This window comes from Euleptes europaea, chromosome 4, assembly GCF_029931775.1.
Source record: "Euleptes europaea isolate rEulEur1 chromosome 4, rEulEur1.hap1, whole genome shotgun sequence".
In the NCBI taxonomy this organism is placed as follows: domain Eukaryota; kingdom Metazoa; phylum Chordata; class Lepidosauria; order Squamata; family Sphaerodactylidae; genus Euleptes; species Euleptes europaea.
This window is the reverse complement of record NC_079315.1, coordinates 93,761,679-93,782,045: the sequence shown is the minus strand read 5'-3', so window position 1 is coordinate 93,782,045 and position 20,367 is coordinate 93,761,679. Positions and strand designations below refer to the sequence as shown.

Below are 20,367 nucleotides of genomic sequence, written 5' to 3'. Positions count from 1 at the left end.
GCACAGTCTGAGGCCCGGTGGGGGGGTAAGGCATCACATTCCCTAAGGTCGAAGACATCTTCAAAGTCCCGGTATACAGCGGGTAGAGCCGGTGGTGCTGGGGCAGTAGAGGTTAATGCTGGAACGGGCGGAAATGGCAGAGCAAAGTTTTGCCGATGCTGGCCGCAGGTGGGACTAGCGAAGGAGATAGTGTTTGTTTCCCAATCAATACTGGGACTATGTCCTTTAATCCAGTTAATTCCCAAGACCACTTCAAATCGAATAGGGGCTATAGTGAAGTCTATTTGTTCCCAATGGGAACCAATTCCCATTGCCACCCCTATGGTGCGGTGATCAACTGGACCCCCCTGGAATTGGCTCCCGTCCATTTGAGCAAATTGGACGGGGGCGGGTAAAGCCTCTGAGTCGGCTCTGAGTGCAGCAAACGTGGCTTCGCTTATGAGAGTGCGACAGCAACCGGAGTCAATTAGTGCTTTGACGGGGATTTGTGGACCTCCGTTAAGTTGTTGTAAAACTGCATCTACGTAGACGGTGGAGTCCACTTCTTTGATTTTGGTAGGAGCATTCGGTTTGATAGGAAGATCCTGAGAGGTCTGTGGAGATGCTCCATTCACCACAGACCGGAGCCGTTTTTTGACAAGTCGAGGGGAGATTCCAGGTTTAAGGCTGGAGAAATCCAAGGATTTTCCTCATCCGAAGAGGGAAAGCTGTCCCCCAATGGGGCACTTGTAATCCGAGACCCGGCGGGGTCGTTGGAAGCAGGCAGGGAGGCTGGGTCCCCGGCATGGAGTGCAGAGGGTGTGGGCCTTCCCGGAGCTGCGCTGCGGGTGGCCGCGGTGCCTCTGCGTGGTGGACGACCTCGGGCGCGGGTTGTCGTGCTGGGACGAAATAATTCCTGGCGGCGTGGGCAAACGGCTGCAAAGTGGCCCATATCTCCGCAAGTAAGACAGGCACCCCTCTGAAATCGGGCTTCACGTTCCTGGAGCGGACGTGGGGGATTTCGTGGGACGAGCAGCGGTGCCTTGGGTTGAGGCTTTTGGGTGCCCTTCTCCTTGGGCTTTTGACGGACGAGAGAAATAAAACGGCGGCGGCTTTCCACTTCCTCGGCTAATAGGATCCAGCCTTCGAGGGTATCGGGATCGCCCCGCATGTAAGACCAGTTCAGAATGTCAGGATGCAAGGCTTCCCTGAAATGATGGATCAGGGTGGTCTCGGGCCAACCTACAATTTTACTTGCCAGTCGTTGAAATTCATCGGCAAATTCCCGAACTGTAGCAGAGCCTTGTTTTAATTGTAATAGTTCCGTTTTGGCCCTTTCCCCCAGGAAGGGGTCCTCAAACCTCCTTCTCAGGGCAGTCATGAAGTTGTTGAGGGAACGAATCGCACGAGAGCGGGTGTCAAACTGGAGGACCATCCAGTCAGCCGCTTTGCCTGTCAGGAGGGAAGCTACGTACCGCACCCGGCTATCTTCCGTGGGGAAAAGTTGACCTTGTTCTCGCATATAACTGTCCACTTGATGCAAGAAACAAGGCAAAGTCTCGAGAGATCCGTCATACGTAGTCCTCAATTTGAGTTGCTTCCAAGGGCCGGGCGCGGGTTGACCCGGTTGCACGGGTGGTCCGGGCGGAGGAGCAACAGGAGCTCCAGGAGGCAAGGGTGGAGCAGGCACATTAGCGGGTGGTTGCACGGGTGGTCCGGGCGGAGGAGCAACAGGAGCTCCAGGAGGCAAGGGTGGAGCAGGCACATTAGCGGGTGGCTGTACGGGTACCCCCTGACCCGGTATCGGAACGGGCTGTCTCTGAGCTATCAGGGTTTGTTGTAATTGCCTGTTCTCTTGAAGCATAAGTTCCATTACTTCCTGGAGTTGATCAACACGGTCGGAGAGCTCCCGATTCTGGGCTCGTAAAAGATGAACCTCCTCACTTGGGCCACCAGTAAGATGAGGCTTACTGGTTCGGAAGCTCGTGGCCCATTGAGAGCTATCCCCATATAAATCCTCGTCTTCAGACTCATCTGAGTCTCGACGTCGGTCAGCCAAACGGCGTGCGTGTTGGGTCGCGCGCGACGGGACAAACGCCGGGGAAAAAGATAGACCTGACAGTCCCAGTACATAGTCCTTGGGGCGCGTGTCCACGTTCGCCTGATTCCTAATCCTTGCTGCAGCCGCCCTGGCTGCTTCCGCAGCCTCTCTCTCTCTTGCGACCTTAGCCGCTTCGGCGGCTTGCTGATCCGCAAGAACTTTGGCGTTTTCAAGTCTCAGGGCAGTCTCTGCCGTAATGCGCGGCAAAAGTTCTGTCTCGAGGAGCGAGAGTATGGGGTCAGGTTCCCCGCCCAGCAGAGGTTGTACTCGAACCGCCAGTGCGGATGCCTCGGCTCCAAACGTCGGGGTCAAAACTTGAGCCAAGGTGGCTACCGGGGTGTCCTTTGTACATTCCACAAGGAGAAGAGCGGTGCTAATAGCGACTCGCTTGGCCTCAGCCTGACAGCTGGCTGCATCCGGGATCAGGGAAAAACCCTCCGGCGGGGCTCCCGCCATGGTAGAAAGAGTTTGTCGAGAAATAAGATTATCCAAAAGTCCAGTTAATATTTGTAAATCCTCAGTCGCCAATCGGGCATCGTCCAGTAATTGATCCAAGTCCTGAAGATCTAAACGAGCATCAGTATCCTCCGATGTTAACATCCAGAGACGTCCTGTAAGAGATTGCCACTGCGCCTGTACCAGTCCCCTCAAGCGGCAAACCTCTCGGGTCGTCCGGAAAAGTTCAGCGATTAAGTCTTGTAACAGAGTAGGGTCCTCTGAGAAGGGCTCCAGGGTAGTAGATCACCTGGAGAGCTACACAGCTCCCATCCAAGTGGCAGGCGAACCCCCCTGGGCTCCAGCCTGGCTAGTAGAACGGAGAAGATGAGAGATAGCTGTCATAATGTCAGCCCTTGGCCCACAGAACCAGAAATCACCACAAAGTCATATAGAGTCCAAACAGATGGCTTTTACTGATCAAATAGGCATACAGTGCAAACGAATAAAATGACAGCTATGAGAGACTCACTAGCTGGGAGATATTATAAGGCAGGAAAGGCGGGAGATTACACGCATAAGCTGAATACAGTTTCCCAGGAGCTGAGTTCCCAGGCCTAGGTATGCGACCTTGGGGGGCAGACAATACAGCGCAGACACAGAGGCAATAACGAAACCGAGATAGCAGCCTGACAGACAGCCCTTCAAGTACTTGAAGATGGTTATCATATCCCCTCTTAGTCTTCTCCTCTTCAGGCTAAACATACCCAGCTCCTTCAACCTTTCCTCATAGGGCTTGGTCTCCAGACCCCTCACCATCTTTGTTGCCTCCTCTGGACACGTTCCAGCTTGTCTACATCCTTCTTAAATTGCGGTGCCCAAAACTGAATACAGTACTCTCTGTGAGGTCTGACCAGAGCAGAGTAAAGCGATACCATCTCTTCACGTGATCTGGACACTATACTTAAGAACATAAAAATACTTCTGTTGATAAAGCCCAAGATCGCATTTGCCTTTTTAGCTACCGCATCACACTGCTGACTCATGTTCTGTGTTTGGTCCACTAAGACCCCAAGATCCTTTTGGCACACACTACTACTAAGACAAGTTTCCCCATCCTATAATTATGCATTTGATTTTTCCTGAAATGCATTTTATTAGTTTATTTAACAGTCTTTGATAATTGACACCTCAGGACTGGCGGAGGTGGCTGCCTCAGGTGGCTTGCGGGCCAGATAAGAGCCCTCATGGGGCTGGATTTGGCCCCGGGGCCTTATGTTTGACACCCATGCTCTAACACTACACCACACTGGCTCTCACATAATGTAATACTCATGTAATGCATAGCTGCTGCAGAAATGGTAGGAATTTAATGACACTGTTTTTGCAATTTATTTCCACCAACCCCACACCACTAATTTTCATTCTTCATCTGTGCCAGTATTTTCTGTTACTGCAGCAGCAGCCACCAAAGCACATTTTCAGCCTTTATTTTGTAATCTTACTATCAAAACTGCCCAGGATTTTTGAATTGGTAAAAATTCCTCTGGCAGAAACCTCGCAATAGTCAGACCTCAAAAATGTAATTCAAACAGTGAATATACTACCTGTAATAAAATGGTGAAGAATCATGTGGCACATTGAAGACTAACAACTTTATAGTCACTTAAACTTCCTGTAATAATTACGTTAAAGAAAAAGGAGATGCTTGCAGTGACAGACTTAATCAGTTGTGTAGCATGTTTGTGACGTATGGCAAGGGTGAACAAAGAATGTAGACCCAGGCAAAGGGACCAGCAACTGGTCACAGCAGCTGCAGGGATTGAGAATTCCCTTGAGCCCAGTGGAGGTGGAGAGGAAACAGAGTGCATGGCCATAAAATAAACTCATGACTTAAACACACAAAAGCAGGACATCAGAGATTCATTTATGCATTTGTTTAAAACACTTGTATCCCAGTCTCTTAATAAATTTCAGGTGGCTTACATACAACCTTCAATTAAAACAATGAAACGAAAACATCAGCCTAAAAAACATAAAAAATATTAAAGCAGCCACACAAGCCAATTGAACATAAGACGTCTAAAAGCCTACAAATCATGACAAGGCTAGCACCCAGATAAAACCATCAACGAGTCAGACAAGAAAAGGGACATCATGGCCCGGGGAAAGTTTAAAATAATAAAAACCTATTTCCCTGGTGCCTGGAACACTACAGATTTGATAATTTTTACGAAGAACAAGAGCCTTGGTGGCATAACAGGCAAAATCCAGTCTCTGGTGCTGATACCTCTTGCTTCTGAAAGCAAGACGAGGCGTTTCAGGGCTTCTGAAGAAGATCTTAACCAGTGGGCAGATTCATATGAGAGAAAGCAATCCTACCATGAGAGAACTCTGCATCCTTGGGGAAAAGAGTGCCAAAACCAGCCACATTGGGGCCAGACTAACTAAAAAACTCAGACAAGGGAAGAAGAGCTGCTGGGAGTGGGAAACGATTTAGAGGGTGATATGTTAAGGTCAGCCTGGGGCACACATTTCTGCTTAGAAGAATTAATGCAAGCTGATGTTCAGTGACTCAGCTTTTTTGCTCTTAAAGAGTACCATAAATGACAGGTACTTTTTGTGTAAAGTTTTACCATAAAGTTTTTACTGGTCTGGTTTGTCCAGTGTTGAATAGTTAGGCTGTTTTGTTTTTCTTTAGAAACCCTACTGGCTAAATTTCTAAATCTGTTTCTGGGGTCTCTGCATGTAAATGTTGTATTCAAATTGGCAGCCAGTATAGCTGGGCCCTATACAGATGCAGGTTTAGGCAAAATAAATAAATAATCCACTTTAAAAAGATAAGGTGTCATTTGCTTTCTAGTTTATTATCACAACAATGGTTTGGTTGTGAATTGGCAAAATTTAGACTAGAAGAAGCAACCTGAGCTTTGAAAATAAAGGGAGGATTAAAAACAGTGGTTATTTGAGATATCCTTGAGGCAATTTATGGGTTGCATTAAATCATTTTGAAGTTTCTGAGAATTACCTTAAGAATGATGGAAGTATGCAGAGGTTGAGATGCTTGGCCTGATTTTGTGTATGAAAAATCCTATTTCTAAATGAGAAGAAATAAAAAGTTCAAGTTTTTGTTAGTACCAAAAAAGAAACGTTCATTTTAAACCTAAAAAGGGGACATCACATGAGGAAGCTGTTGATCTTCTACACCTGTGCTTGGAGTCAGTAATGAGCTGGATGAGGCTGAACAAGCTGAAACTTAATTCTGACAAGATAGTATGCTCTAGGTCCGTGTTGGCAAACCTATGGCACGTGTGCCAACTCCAGCACGCGTAGCCCTCTCTACCGGCACGCGCGGGTGGGCTCCAAAAGGCCTCCCGGGTCGTCTGTGCCCCTCCCTCTCTGTCAGCTGAGCTGCGGCCGTGGCTCAGCTATTCCTCGCCCCTCCCTCTCTCAGCTGAGCTGCGGCCGCGGCTCAGCTGTTCCTCCTAGCCTCAGGCCTTTCCGGCTCTGCCCCGCCCATCTCCACCCCGGCGCCGCTCCATTGTAAATCCGGCGGCGTGGGAGGCGACTCTGTGCCAGCGGCTCCAGCGCCGAGGCGCGCAAAGGGAGAGGAGGAGGGGGGGACGGGCAGAGCAGCTCCGATCAGGGAGAGTCGCGAAAAAGTCGCCAGCCCCCTCCCCCAGCCCCCCTCGCCGAGCGCTCCCTGACTAAGCACTACGAAGGGCAGGATGTAACTTTTTTTCTGCAGGGGGGCGGCAGGGAAGAGCGCCAACACAGCACCTTCCCCCCCCCATGCGTGCGTCGGCACGTCAGCAGGGCTGAAGGCTTCTTGCCTCGCACGCACGCGGCTGGCTTCTTCCTCTTCCGCCCCTTTTGCCCCGCAACAGCTGACAGGCAGGGGGGAGGCCAGCAGCAACGAGGCCGGGCCTCCTCCTCCAGGCTCCAGCAGCAGCTCCTCCTCGCCAGATTCCTCCTCCTCATCCCCCTCAGGCGGCTCCCAAAAGTCCAGCTCCAGGTTGCCGCCGCCATCGTCCTCCTCCTCAGATGCCTCTCCACCTGCCGTTTTTGCCTGCCGCCTCCTCCTCCTCAGGGCGCTTGCGGAGGGCCAGGCGGCCCCTCAACAGCCGCGCGTCTGCCAGAGAAAGTCCTGCCGTCTCCCGCCGTCCTCCCCCTCTCCCCCCTCTTCTTTCTTCCTTCCTCCCTTTCATCCTTTCTTCCCCAGTTCCTTCCTTCTCTTTCCTTTCCCAGTTCCTTCCTTCCTCTTTCTTTCTCTCTGTCCCTCACCCCACTCTTTCTTTCTTTCTTTCTTTCTTTCTTTCTTTCTTTCTTTCTTTCTTTCTTTCTTTCTTTCTTCCTTCCTTCCTTCCTTCCTTCCTTCCTTCCTTCCTTTCTTCCTTTCTTCCTTCCTTCCTTCCTTCCTTCCTTCTCTTTCCTTTTCCAGTTCCTGCCTTCCTTCTCCCTCTCTCTCTCTCTCTCTCTCTCTTTCTTTCTTTCTTTCTTTCTTTCTTTCTCCGTCCCTCCCCCCTTCCTTCCTTCTCCAGTTCCTTCATTATCTTTCCTTTCCCAGTTCCTTCCTTTCTCCATCCCTCCCCCTTCCCTTCCTCTACTAGGGCTGCCAACCTCCAGGTGGTGGCTGGAGAGTAAAATCTCAGTATTCAGGTTAAATTGCCGTGTTGGCACTTTGCGATAAATAAGTGGGTTTGGGGTTGCAGTTTGGGCACTCGGTCTCTAAAAGGTTCGCCATCACTGCTCTAGGTTAATAAAAAGGCAGACCAGGAACTTGAGATCTCTCCTGTCTTGGATGGGGTTATACTCCCCCTGAAAAGTCAGGTTTGCAGCTTCAGAATGCTACTCAATGCAGTGGTTATCTTTGAAAATCAGGTGGCTGCTGTGGTTGAGGGTGCTTTTGCATAATGTTGGCTGGGGCTGCGCCTGTTCCTGGTCCAGTCTGATCTAGCCAACGATCCATGCCTTAGTTACATCTAGATTTAGTTACATAGACTTGAGACTACCCTTGAAGAGTGTTCAGAGGCTGCAGCTACTGCAGAATGCTGCGGCTGGACTGCTAGTCTGGGCCCATTACCTGGGTCATGTGACACCCACCCACCCAAATCCTACAGTGATTCCACTGGCTTCCAATCAGATCCTGAGCCGAATTCAAGGTTTTGTTTTTGACCTTTAAAGCCCTACATGGCTTGGGAGCGAGGTAAGCGAAGGACTGTCTTTTCCCATATGTTCCTGCCCGGGAACTAAGATCACAGGGAGGAGCCCTCTTGACTGTCCAGTCAACCAAAGAAGCTTGTCTGGTGGGTATACGGGAGAGGGCCTTTTCAATGGCAGCCTCAGGATTATGGAACAACCTCCCCAGAGAGGTGCGCCTGGCCCCCTCACTCCCCATCTTTAGTAGGCAACTGAAGACATGTTATTCATGGCAGTATCGAATTAGTTCTTCTGCTTAGCAGCAGTTTTAAATTATCAATTTTAACCAGTGTTAACCATGTTCATAGTATTTTAGTATTATTTACACTGTATGCTGCCTTGAGTTCCTATGAAGTAGGAAGTTGGCTAACAAATGTTTTGAATAAAATAAATAAACAATAACACATAGCTACTGTAAAAAAGATTTTCTATAGCAAAAGCATGTGGCTTCATATATGCACATTAACTTTCAAGTCCCTTGTGGCGCTACCCCAGACCTCATGCTGTTTTTTGAGCAGAAGATTGCAGGTAAGAAGTCCACCCTTTCAGATGGGCTGACAGTAGGCTGTGTACTAACATAAGAGTCATGTTCCCAGAGCAGTTAGGTTTCCTTTTGAAGACCATTGTAGCTGGTGGTTATTTTTATTTTTAAGGAAGTTTCTGGACCCTAGTGTACCCAGAAATCATATATTTCCTTTGACACTACCTGTTCTGCTATCACCTTTATTTGCTTTTCAGAAAAGGTCCAAAAGTTAGTGGTACAGTGTATGCTTTGCATGCAGAACATCCCACAGGCAATCCCCAGCATCTCCAGCTGAAGGACCAAAGGTAGTAAATGCTGGGAAAGACAAGTGGTTGTGACCTTGATGAGATGGAGTAGATAGTACTGGGCTAATGGTCTAACTTAGAACAAGGAAGCTTTATACAGACTCTTTACTCATTCTTTATCTGCGGTGTTTTATTTTGGATTATATGGGCTAATCTTTGACGGTTTTGTGTTTGGAGACTGTTTTGAACTGCATAACTGCCTTGATTACCTTATTTTAAACATACCTTATTTTAAACATATAAGAAGGCTGGTTCCTTCCAGCCCAATGGTTTTATGATTCTAAATTCTTCCACACCTTCTAAGGATTGGTCCAATTATTTTTTGAGTTTAATATCAGAACCTCTCATGTTTACCTGGAAATTACTTTATGGTGGTAGTTTTTCCAGCAACTGTTTTGTGCATTACATTACATCTCTTCCTCCTTTTAATGAAAGAAAATACCCTAAGGCCAGCATTTTCACTTTCTTTTTGTAAAAAGAAGCTGGCATTGTTTCAAGATTTGTCAACACTGTCCCATCAGATTACTGTAAAATGGGATGTGTGTATGTGAGGAAACCAACTGCCGAGGGGCAGATCAAAATCATTGTTCCCTGTTCTGAGCCAGCCATACATGTTCTTGCCACTACTTTGTTGTCAATTTGACTCACCTTAATCCTGGAAATTATGGTCTTCCCATCAGATATGTGTGCATTGCATAGAAAGTAGTTTCCTTCTTTGTTCCCAAGAATAACAGCAGAATACAAAATAGAATAGCAGAATACAAGAATTGGTGTTACTCTTTTAGAGAATCCTGCAGAACTATTATGTCATTTAAGAAACTCCTTCTCTGAGTACCACTGCCTTTTGAGTATAGGCAAATGGCTACAAATATACAGGTCCTTTTTAGTGGTGGTAATTTTCTTGTAAACTTCCTTACCTTAGGGGGCCAACCTCAGGCTCCCTCTCTTACTATCCATCATAGGCTGCCTGAGATTTTTTCTGTTCAGTCAGTTGTGATGGATTGACTCAATAAAGGAAGCCACAGTCCTCAACTTGCAAGACCTGAGCAAGGCTGTCAAAAATAGGACATTTTGGAGGACATTGATTCATAGGGTCGCCATGAGTCGGAAGCGACTTGACGGCATTTAACACACACACACACACACAGGTGTGTGGTAAATGCTATTCTTGCTTTTTCTTTAGCCATTAACGTGGGTTGGTTTGGTTGGTGTTTGAAATTTTTATTTTTAAATTCTATTGTAAGATGCCTTAAAAACTCCTTTAGGTCTAGTATGCAGAGGAAATATGTTCCATATATAAATAAGCTCTTGTTTTCTGATATTAGTGAGTACTGCACAAAACTTTATAAACTACATTTCATACAAAAATAATATATAAAATGTAATGAATAGCAAAGAGGATTACTGTTGCATCTTCCCCATCTCCTTATATTGTTTCAATTGTGACTGTATATTAAGCGTTGTCAGGTCACTTCCAATTTATGGCGACCGTATGAATTAATTACCTCTTTTATTGAGTCAATCCATCTCATGTTTGGTCTTCTTCTTTTCCTGCTACCTTCAACTTTTCCTAGTATTATTGTCTTTTCCAGTGACTCTTGTCTTCTCATAATGAGACCAAAGTATAATAACCTCAGTTTAGTCATTTTAGATTCTAGGGAGAGTTCAGGCTTGATTTATTCTAAAGGTAAAGGTCCCCTGTGCAAGCACCGGGTCATTCCTGACCCATGGGGTGACGTCACATCCTGACGTTTTCTAGGCAGACTTTGTTTAAGGTGTGGTTTGCCAGTGCCTTCCCCAGTCATCTTCCCTTTACCCTCAGCAAGCTGGGTTCTCATTTTACTGACCTCGGAAGGATGGAAGACTGAGTCAACCTTGAGCCGGCTACCTGAAACCAACTTCCGTTGGGATCGAACTCAGGTCATGAGCAAAGCTTGGACTGCAGTACTGCAGCTTACCACTCTGCGCCATGGGGCTCTTCATTTATTTATTGATTGATTTATTCTAGAATCCACTTATTTGACTTTTTGGCTGTCCATGGTATCTGTAAAACTCTTTTCCAACACCACATGTCAAATTTATTAGCAGCAAATGTTATGCAAGTGTGCCTGCTTGCATTATGGTCACATAAAAGCATACATAAATCCTCCCTCTAATATAAGGGACTGGATTTAACCATTACTCTAAATAGGTGACGCTGTAGAGAGACCCTCTTATAATTATGTGACATTGTCTTTTTGCGCCTGGGCTGTTCCAGAATCTCATGCTGTAGAGCAGGGGTGTCTAACTCATTCGTTAGGAGGGCCAGATATGACATAAATGTTACTTGGTTGGGCCAGGCCATGTGCATATAAATAAATAAATAAATACGGGAGGAAGGGAGGAAAGAAAGGAAGGAAGGAAGGAAGGAAAAAGAAAAGGAGGGAGGGAGAGAAAGAAAGACAGGGAGAGAAAGAAAGAAAAGGAGAGAGAGTGACAGAACAAGGAGAAAAGAAAGAGTGATAAAGGCAGCCCGTGCCCACTGGTCACACCGGGCTTCAGCAGCCTGTGTGTGCCCAGGGAGGGAGGGGGATGGGTCCAAGCCAGTCGCACTTTGCTTCAGCAGTCTGTGTGCACCTGGGGAGGGAGGGGGAAGGAGGGGGATGGCTCCAAGCCTCTCGCAACGGACTTTAGCAGCCCATGTGTGTCCGGAGAGGGAGGGGGAAGGCTTCCAGCTAGCCGCGCCAGGCTGCAGTGGCCCAGGAAGCCCAGAAAAGGTTGGGGAAGAGGGGAAAGGGGGACTAGCTGCCTCAGCTCCACCGGCTGGAGAAAAGCCCTCCAGGGCCGGATCCAGCCCGCAGGCCACAGGTTTGACACGCCTGCTGTAGAGAACATTTTGGGAGAGAAGACATTCAGAGTGGGGAACAGCGGCCATGTCCAGTAGTAAATGCATAATATTATACTCAGTAAATGCATAATATTATACTCTGTCCATAAAGAATGGAATGGAGTCTGTGTTTCAGAAGATTCCAGGGATGGAGCAGGATGGGAGGATGCCATTTTTATGTTCTTCCTATTTCTTTATTTGTCCCACATTTTCTTTGTTGGGTATCCAATGGACTTCGTAGTTTCTGAAAGCTAGAATCACCTGAAGGGCATCTGCAGAAGGAGCAGGCACAAGGATCAGCTTGAGTTGGTTTGGCAGTACAAGAGGTTTAATTATTAGGAGAGTTAAATAGGCAGCAACAATTGATTAGCAGAGGGAAATGGTACTGAAGAGTCAGGGTTGCATCTTGCATTGCATGGGCACAACAATAATGGTCCTTCCCCTCTGCTTGGAATCCTTAGTACCCTGTTAGCACACATGAGTCCCTCAACCCTGGCGATAAAGTTTCCCAGGGTTAGAGGCTGGGTAAGGAAGATGGCAGACTTGTCAGCTCTTTATCCTGTGTGAGATCCCAGCCTCAGTGTCTTGTTCCTAAATTAGTTTGCAAATTTAAGACCCCATGAATCAAAGAAATGTGTTAGGGGAGCCGCAACAAGAACCAGATGCTGGTGGTACAGTTAATCTGTGGGTTCATTCAAATGTTCAGTTGCTGACACTGTACTGTTCTTCGTGCAACCGTATCAGCTCAAATTTTGAATGTGGATCCATATGAAAATTTTCTACACAGACACTGATCATGTCCAGCCTAGCCATTTTCTCTGAGAAAGTTTGATCTTGCTTTTAAAATTGTGATGCAAGGTGGTAAACTGATGGTAGTGAACATTTTTCACAGGGAAACTGAGGCTACAGGAAGAAGGCAGAATCTAGACAAAACAGGTGACATGATAAAGCAGTGGCTTGTAACCGCACTGCTTAATACATACAAGAACCACAGAGAGACCACTGAGAGGGCAATTTGCTGTGTCGAATCCTAAACACATGCCTTTGATTTATGGGGTCTGCAAAGATGATTCAGCATTATACCCTCTTGCCTTGGTGATAGGCTTTTGTCATATTTCAAAAATGCATGCATATCTACAAAGACATATCTAAGAAGCTGATCATAACTTGTCATACTGAAACCAAAGACTGCTTCAAAACTTAGCAAGCTTTTGTGCAATGCTGGGCTTCAACACTCCATGAAATTAATCATATGATTTAGAAATCAGATTTTGATTACTTCTTCTGAACATGATAACTCTTTGATCTAAAATTCACTGAAGTTGGCAAAAGGACTGAAATCTCCCTTCATGGGTTAGGTATTTATTTATTGTAATACTAATTTTGCTAGATCAGCATTTTAAAAATGAAAAGACAAAGTGTGGTCTTTGCTCTGTGCAGATGTGGTGATCTGAAACATAAGGAATGCATATTTTGCCCTAAGAAGCCGAAATGGTTTTGAAAAATAGATGATATATTATCCGTTTATTTTTTAAATGCTGACATACTGGCAGTTCATCTGCTGTCATGGAGAAAAGGGGTTTCAGGGTAGAAGGGCATTATGCTGATGAGGGGGAGAAATAATCCCCTAAAGGGTTCTACCTGTTCCTGAGATGACAAATTTTTTATTGCTGAGAATACCTGTTGGAGGAGGGGGCCAGTAATGGAATATTTGATCATTAAAAATGTACAGAGATTGGTCTGTCACAGCCTTTGTCTACAGTCATAGTGATTGAGTCCTTGGATAACAAAGGAGTGAAAAAATTGCTAATGGAAGACATGGAGACTGCACAGATATCGAATGAATTTTTTGCATCAGTTTTAACTGGCGAAAATATGAAACAGATAACCTGTCTGGAACTGCTGTGAGTAGCTGAAGAACTGAAGAACCCTGTGGTGCAGAGTGGTAAGCTGCAGTCCTGCAGTCCAAACTCTGCTCACGAACTGAGTTTGATCCCAACGGAAGTCGGTACCAGGTAGCTGGCTCAAGGTCGACTCAGCCTTCCATCCTTCCGAGATCGGTCAAATGAGTACCTGTGAGGGTTCCCAACCTTCCTGTGCAAACTCCATAAAATCACTTGCTCAGACTGTCATGCAGAAACAAGGAACTTTATTGGAAGCTTCAGGTAGTACAGGCCTTACACTGGTAAAGTTGCAAGTGAATACAGTTTCACAAAGACAGAATTATAACCCCTACAGGAAAGCAGATGTCAAACGTATGTTATGGGAATCTACGAGATAATTGTGCATGGTACAAGAACATCAAAGACCTCAGGGAACTCGTTAGGCTATCTACCCACCAAGGCCACAGCTGGCGGGAGGGAGTCAGAGAGAGCAAGGGAGGTGGACGTGGGAAGAGACATTCCAACCTGGGCCTGTCAGACCCAGCGCCTGAACCAAGGAAAGTCAAAAGGCCTGGACTGCTTTTACGAGTCCAGGAAGGGGGGGGGGAGAAACCACTCCAGGCAAAGGCATACAGACCCTCACATTACCCAGCTTGCTGGGGGTAAAGGGAAGATGACTTGGGAAGGCACTGGCAAACCACCCCATAAACAAAGTCTGCCTAGTAAGTGTCGGGATGTGTCATCACCCCATGGGTCAGGAATGACCCGGTGCTTGCACAGGGGACCTTTACCTTTAGCTGAATAACTGAGTCAAATGGAGGTGCCCAGTGATAATGTTATAGGGCTAGAGCAAATTAAAAACTCACAAATCACTGGGTCCAGATGGCATATACCAGAGGGCTCTTAAGGAACTCAAATGTTAAATTGTTGAGCTCATAGCAAAAATATGCAACTTCTCTCTAAAATCAGCAGTCCCTGTGTACACCAATATGGGCACAGTTACTGTAGGAAATCCAGAAACAGTTTTTGTAAAGGGTTGTGCCAAAGGTGTAATAGAAAACGTGAGTTCTCAGGAGGTATCTGAAGTGGTGGCATGCAGATTTTTGGGAGGCAGTTCCAAGAAGAAGAACAGCAAGGAAGAAAGGATGGAGCTATTTTAGGGAGCATCTTGCATTAAAAAAAAAGGTTAACTAATTTGCAGGAAAAATGAAGGAAATGGTTTGTTGAAGAAAACTTCCATATGCTTGAATTGCATTACATAGCAGTCACACATTTGTTTTAGATTACTTTCCAAGGATTCTCTAAACATGTTGTGGCAATGTTTTATAAAAATTAGGCAATAAATGTGCAGGTTGTCCCGCAAGCTTCTGTTTCCCTTAGTTGTTGTTGCTGTGGTTATTGGCGCTTATATTTCCCAGTATTAGACAAGTAAGGTTCAGATAGCATCTGTTAGTTTAAAAATAAATAGGCCAAAGTAAGAGCTAGATCTACTGTAATTTTATTTGATATAATCACATCTTGGTTTTTAACAAATAGTTTGAATACCAAAGAGCCTCTTGGAATTGAGAAGTAAGAGGCAATTGTTTATGTGTGTGTGTTATGTGACATCAAGTTGCTTCTGACGTATGGTGACCCAATAAATTAATGACCTCCAAAACATCCTATCATTAACAGCCTTGCTCATTATTTATTATTTATGTTTTTTATTTATTTATATGAAACAAATCTCTTCTTTCTTTGGTATAAAAAGAGTCCACTTATATTTGAAATATCTATCAGGGTTTATTATTTGAGACATTTCACTTTTTTTCAATGTGTAGTGAATTGCATTCATTTTCGTTTATTCTGTAGAATTTTAAATAAAACCCAAAACAATAAAATTACCCAGTAACCATATGTAAAGAGACAGACAGAGAGAGAGAGAGAGAGAGAGAGAGAGAGAGAGAGAGAGAGAGAGAGGATGATAAACATCTACATCAGATGTAGATTTTTATAAAAAAACAAACCTCAAGTTTCCAATTAATTGCAACAATTGCTTCGGTTGTCTGGTGGTGAACAGTTCCATCAAGTGGCAGCCAGTTTATGACGGCCCTGTAGGGTTTTCAAGGCAAGAGATGAACAGAGATGGTTTGCCATTGCCTGCCTCTGAATAGAGACTCTGGGCTTTCTTGGTGTTCCTCCATCCAAATACTAACCAGAGCTTAGCTTCTAAGATCTGACAAGACCAAACTAGCCTGGGACATCCATATCAGCGCTTCTGTTGTCTACCAACTTATATCTGAACTATTTTATGTAATTTATAACCCTGACAATTTACCAACCTTTATTTATCCACACTTTTAATGGTTACTTTAGGTTTGTTTGTTTGTTTTTAAAAAAATTACCTTTCTTTTTTCAGCGACTATTTAGGTAGTAATTAGCAGCACAGTCCTGAGGGCCATGGCACAACTATGGCACTGCTAGTCCTCTCCCTATGGTGATATTTCTACTGTGGCCAGCAGTAAATTGGAGGGTTGAGGAGGCTGTGTCTGGGCACGACCATGTCAGCGTTCCCAGCAACCGCGCAGCCATGGTTCATAGTGGCATGGAGGGGTGGTAGAGGAGCACTGATGGACAGTGCAGCTGCAGCCAATCAGGGGCCAAGAGACACAGGGGCAGAGCTCAACGGCCGCCTCAACCCAGGGAAGGGGAGAAGTGGGGCCACGGAGCTTAGCTGAGTACACCCACACCCCCTTAAAGGGACCTAATGCAATCCCAAGACACTGGGCACTTGCCAGTGTTCCCGTGGGCCCAAACTGCCCCCCCCCCAACACAAAAAGTTTATTTGGTAAATGAGGGGGTAAATACCAGAAATATGTTTTAGGATAAATTTATCTTGTATTAATTGGCTGAATCTGTGGTGAAAATTGTTTTCTGCTCAGAGTCATTAATGTGCATTAGTGCTTTCTTTGTAGACCAGATTCTCAATTCACAATATTTCTCTAGCTTTCTTCAGGGAAAGAAATAGCCTTATTGATTCCTAAAACATATAATTTAATTTGAGGCTCTGTAAATATTAAATAGATAGGAGGTGGGTGGGGGGATACCCCTTTTTGGTAACAGCTGTTTTCTCCTCAGAGATCAGTCAATCCTAGATCTTTTGCCATCTATTTAAAAATTAACATCACCATAGCATAACTTTACTCATTAGAAAACTAGAGTGCGGCTTTGCCCCAGTAATTATCTTCTGCTTGATCTTCCACTAGCATAATTCAGTTCTTCACAATTCTGTGGTTTGTGACTCAAAAACCATGCCTGAAATATTCTGGTGTATTTTGCAAATGTTTTACAGTTACTGCTTTACGACTTCCCTCAACTATCATGTTTTTGAAAGAAGACATAAGGCATTAATGAAATTGAGAAAACTGATTATTACATGATTTATTTTATCTCCAGAGTCACCACAATATATTTTTTAAAAAGCAAGCCATAAAAATAATTCAAGGTCCACATTCATATTCATCACATCAGTGCAAAATTCTCTTAAATAATTTACTTGTTATTTTTCAAACTTTTTTGCTATTTCCCCCCTTATCACGATAAAATGTTTACTTATTTAGAAATGTGATTGGTGGCTTCCTCAACGAGGAAGACAGGACAAAACAAGAAAGCTGTCAATAGTTACCATTAAACATAAGAACAGGAGCCAGTTATAACAGCTGGACAGGCAGTGCCTGGAGGCTGCATCATTCAACATCCTGTGGGGCTAGTCTTGAGCACTAAATAAAAGAGTAAATTAGATTAAGGCAAAGTATTGCTGAAAGCTGGAAACCCGAATCCAGCCTTGCATTTTACCCCTCTCTTCTCACCAGTATTTTATATAATCTGTTGATCTTCTTTGCGCTTCTCTTAATAGTCTGAATGTTGGACTGTGTTCTTTCATCTCTAATTCTCTAAACTTAAGAAGTGTGCTGCTGGGTCAGACCAGTGGTCCATCTAGCCCAGCATACTGTTTCACAAAGTGGCCATTGAGTTGCCCCAGATGGCCAACAAAAAGAGCATAGTGGCCAAGACGTTCTCCTGATGTGTCCTCCTAGAACTGGTATTCAGAAATTTACCACCTCTACATATGGGGGTTTCCTTTAGCGGTCTTTGCTAGATAGTCAGTGGTAGAGTGTATCTGCTTTGCATGCAGAAGGTGGCAGGGTCTATCCACACATGTCCAATTTTTAAAAGTAGGTGACATGAAAGATTTCCACCTGAGATTCTTGAGTGCCGCTGCCAGTTAAACAATACTGACCTTGACAGACCAACGATCTGACTCAGGATGTACCAACTTCATGTGTTCGTGTACCTAACCTCTATACTGATCCCCTTTTAAAGCCATCTATACTAGTGGCCATCACTACTTTGTTAATCACTTTTGATGCATACTTGGTATATTGCTTTATTATTTTTGCATTTATTAATTTATTCATTCATATTTTTATGATTCTGTAGTGGCTCAAAGAGGCCATGAAATCATTTTCTTTTCACACCTGCAAAAGCAGTATGGTAGAAGTTCGGTACGATTAAATACAAATATGCTTGAAGTTCTGCATTTTTCAAAATTTTACAGGTCCTGCAAAATTCCATATAGTTTACTAATATAAAGGGGGGGGGGAATGGTTCATCAGGGTACAGAATACATTCATTGTAAATGTTCATTGTCTGCAAAACTACTTGTACAATTATTAACTATGCAGGTTTTAACCTAAGAAAATATTTTAGATAATAGTGCTATTTTTGGCAGAGAACTGCTGCAAAATAATTTAACATAAAACTGATATAAGACTGCAATAAAAAAGAATCTAAACCTCACATATTTCGAACCTGGAAAAATGTTCTTACTGCACAAATAGGGTTGCCAACCTCCAGTCGAGACCTGGAGATTTTCCAGAGTTACAACTGATCTCCAGATAACAGAGATTAGATCCCCTGGAGAAAATGGTTGCTTTGGACAGTGGATTCTATGTCATTATACTCTGATGAGGTCCTTCAAGTCTGCAAACCCCACCCTCCCCAAGGCTCCCCCCCCCCAAATCTCTGGGGATTTCCCAACCTGGAGCTGGCAACCCTAGTATAGAACTTGAATATTATAAAGTAGACTCAAGCACTGTTTCAAAATCCAGTGAAAACTAAAATGGTATATGAACGTCATATTGCTTTTCCTGCAACTTGCTATGCAAACTCTCATAAATAATGCTATAAATAAAGGAAATAATTGTATTCCTTCATACAGATAGCACATAATAAGAATATAGAACAAAGCTGATTCAACACTCCATTTATTACAATGCCCTATCCTCTTTCAGGATAGGTGTTACAGCAGTACAGGCAAAATGTTACAGCAGTACAGGCAAAAAATGGAATACTCCATTTCATGTTGCACTAGGACCATTTCCACATGGGCTATTTGCCCTGGGTTCAATGTTGTTGGGAAGTGTCCATCCCCCCCCCCCAGCTTTTCTTCAATCTTTCCAAGTCCTGCTTTGCTCCTAAATTTTAGAAGAGGTCACAGGACATTCTGGATGACTGCCATCTTGGTGAGAAAGTTCAGAATTTCCTGGCTGCACCCACATGAAAGCCATTTCCCTACCCTTGTCCCCACAAAGGCTATTTCCTCCCCTCACCATTAATTGGCGACTGAGTATTGTTAATATTGTTATTATAGCGTTACAACAATCTCTGTATCGGGTTCTCTGCATTTCCAGCTTTCATTTTTAAAAGTAAGTCTCTAGCGGCTTTCATTGCAGAGATATAATGTGAATGGCATATGTCCTCAACCAAAGAGCTAGATTCAATTCCAGTAGCACCTTAGGCACAATTCAAGGGGCTTTCATCGACCTTTAAAGCCCCATATGGCTTGGTGTTAGCATACCTGAAGGACCACTTACTCTCATATGAGCCTACATGATCTCTCCGGACATCATCACAGGCCTTTTTTTGGGGTGCCCATGCCACCTGAGGCTAGATGGGTAGCAACCTAAGAAAGTGCCTTTTTGGTTGTGGCACCCTCACCACTGTTATCAACATGTATTATCAACATGCATCACAAAGTTTCTTTTAAAAAAAGGTATGTTTTTGTTGATTTCTAGAAACGGAGGTAGAAGTTGCCCCAAACAGCATTGTTGCAGAATATCTGGAAGAGAAGAAGAAATACGAAGAGCTGAGAAAGCAACAGCCAAAAAAGGGGGCTTCTCGTGAAGATCAGGTAATAGATGATGATGAAACTACTGGGGGATTGGGGGCCTTTCCCTCCGCTGGCTAATCTCCCAACATCACTCATTGGTGTCCCCACAATGAGGAAGAGAGCAGTTTCTCCAGTACGTATTGCTGCTGCTGCTACTCGTCCCTCCGCTGTTTGCCTTGTGTTCGCTTGTGCAGGGTAACTGGATTCCTCCTCCTCAGCCTTTTGCATTTCTTTTAAAAGGATGCACGGGTCCCTTTGTTATCTTTGCTGTCTTGTCAGAATGCCTCTCCTCCCAAGATTTAGGGAATTGGTCAGTGTACAGGTGAGGCTGATCCTTGCCTCCTGCTCAGCCACAACCGATCCGCTGTTGTAGTGGCAGCAGTTTTTTAAAAGGCTGGGCCTCTGGGGTGGTGACCTTTCCTCTGCCCTGCAGCTAACCCTCAGCATGGCCAGGGAATCTCACAACCATAATGATTTTAAAAAAAAATCTGTAAATGAACAGTCAGAAAAGTTATCTCTTAATTAAGTTTTAATTGTGAGTACTACTACTCATGCCTGAATGCCTGGCTTAATTTAAAATTAAAAGGCATCTTAAGAATTCTCAGACATTGGGGGGGTTTTCATCTGTGTTTTGTGGAACCATGGAACTCCTCAGAAGCTGATCAAATGTTTCTTAATGAGAAAGTCAGTAACAACAGGCAGGTTTTCTTAAAAAACAACTTCCCCTACAATGTGCAACCGCTGTGTGCCCTAGAACACATTCCAGAATTTTCTGTGACATGAAGTGGTTCCTTCATGGGCAAATCAAAGTGGAAGAGGTTCCTTGAAGGCAAACATTGTGAAAACATTTATAAATGAATTTTAG

At 44.6% G+C, this 20,367-nt stretch overlaps 2 protein-coding genes across 2 annotated transcripts in view; one reads left to right on the top strand and one right to left on the bottom strand.

Moving 5' to 3' along the window:
• The window catches only part of SREK1IP1 (SREK1 interacting protein 1), a 192,970-nt gene that overhangs the window by 93,194 nt on the left and 79,409 nt on the right, over nucleotides 1–20,367 (bottom strand). The window lies entirely within an intron of this gene.
• CWC27 (CWC27 spliceosome associated cyclophilin) overlaps nucleotides 1–20,367 on the top strand; it is a 134,865-nt gene that overhangs the window by 79,443 nt on the left and 35,055 nt on the right. The window contains exon 12 of the mRNA XM_056848620.1: nucleotides 19,408–19,523. Within this exon, the coding sequence (XP_056704598.1) occupies nucleotides 19,408–19,523 (116 nt within the window). The remainder of the gene's footprint in view (nucleotides 1–19,407; nucleotides 19,524–20,367) is intronic.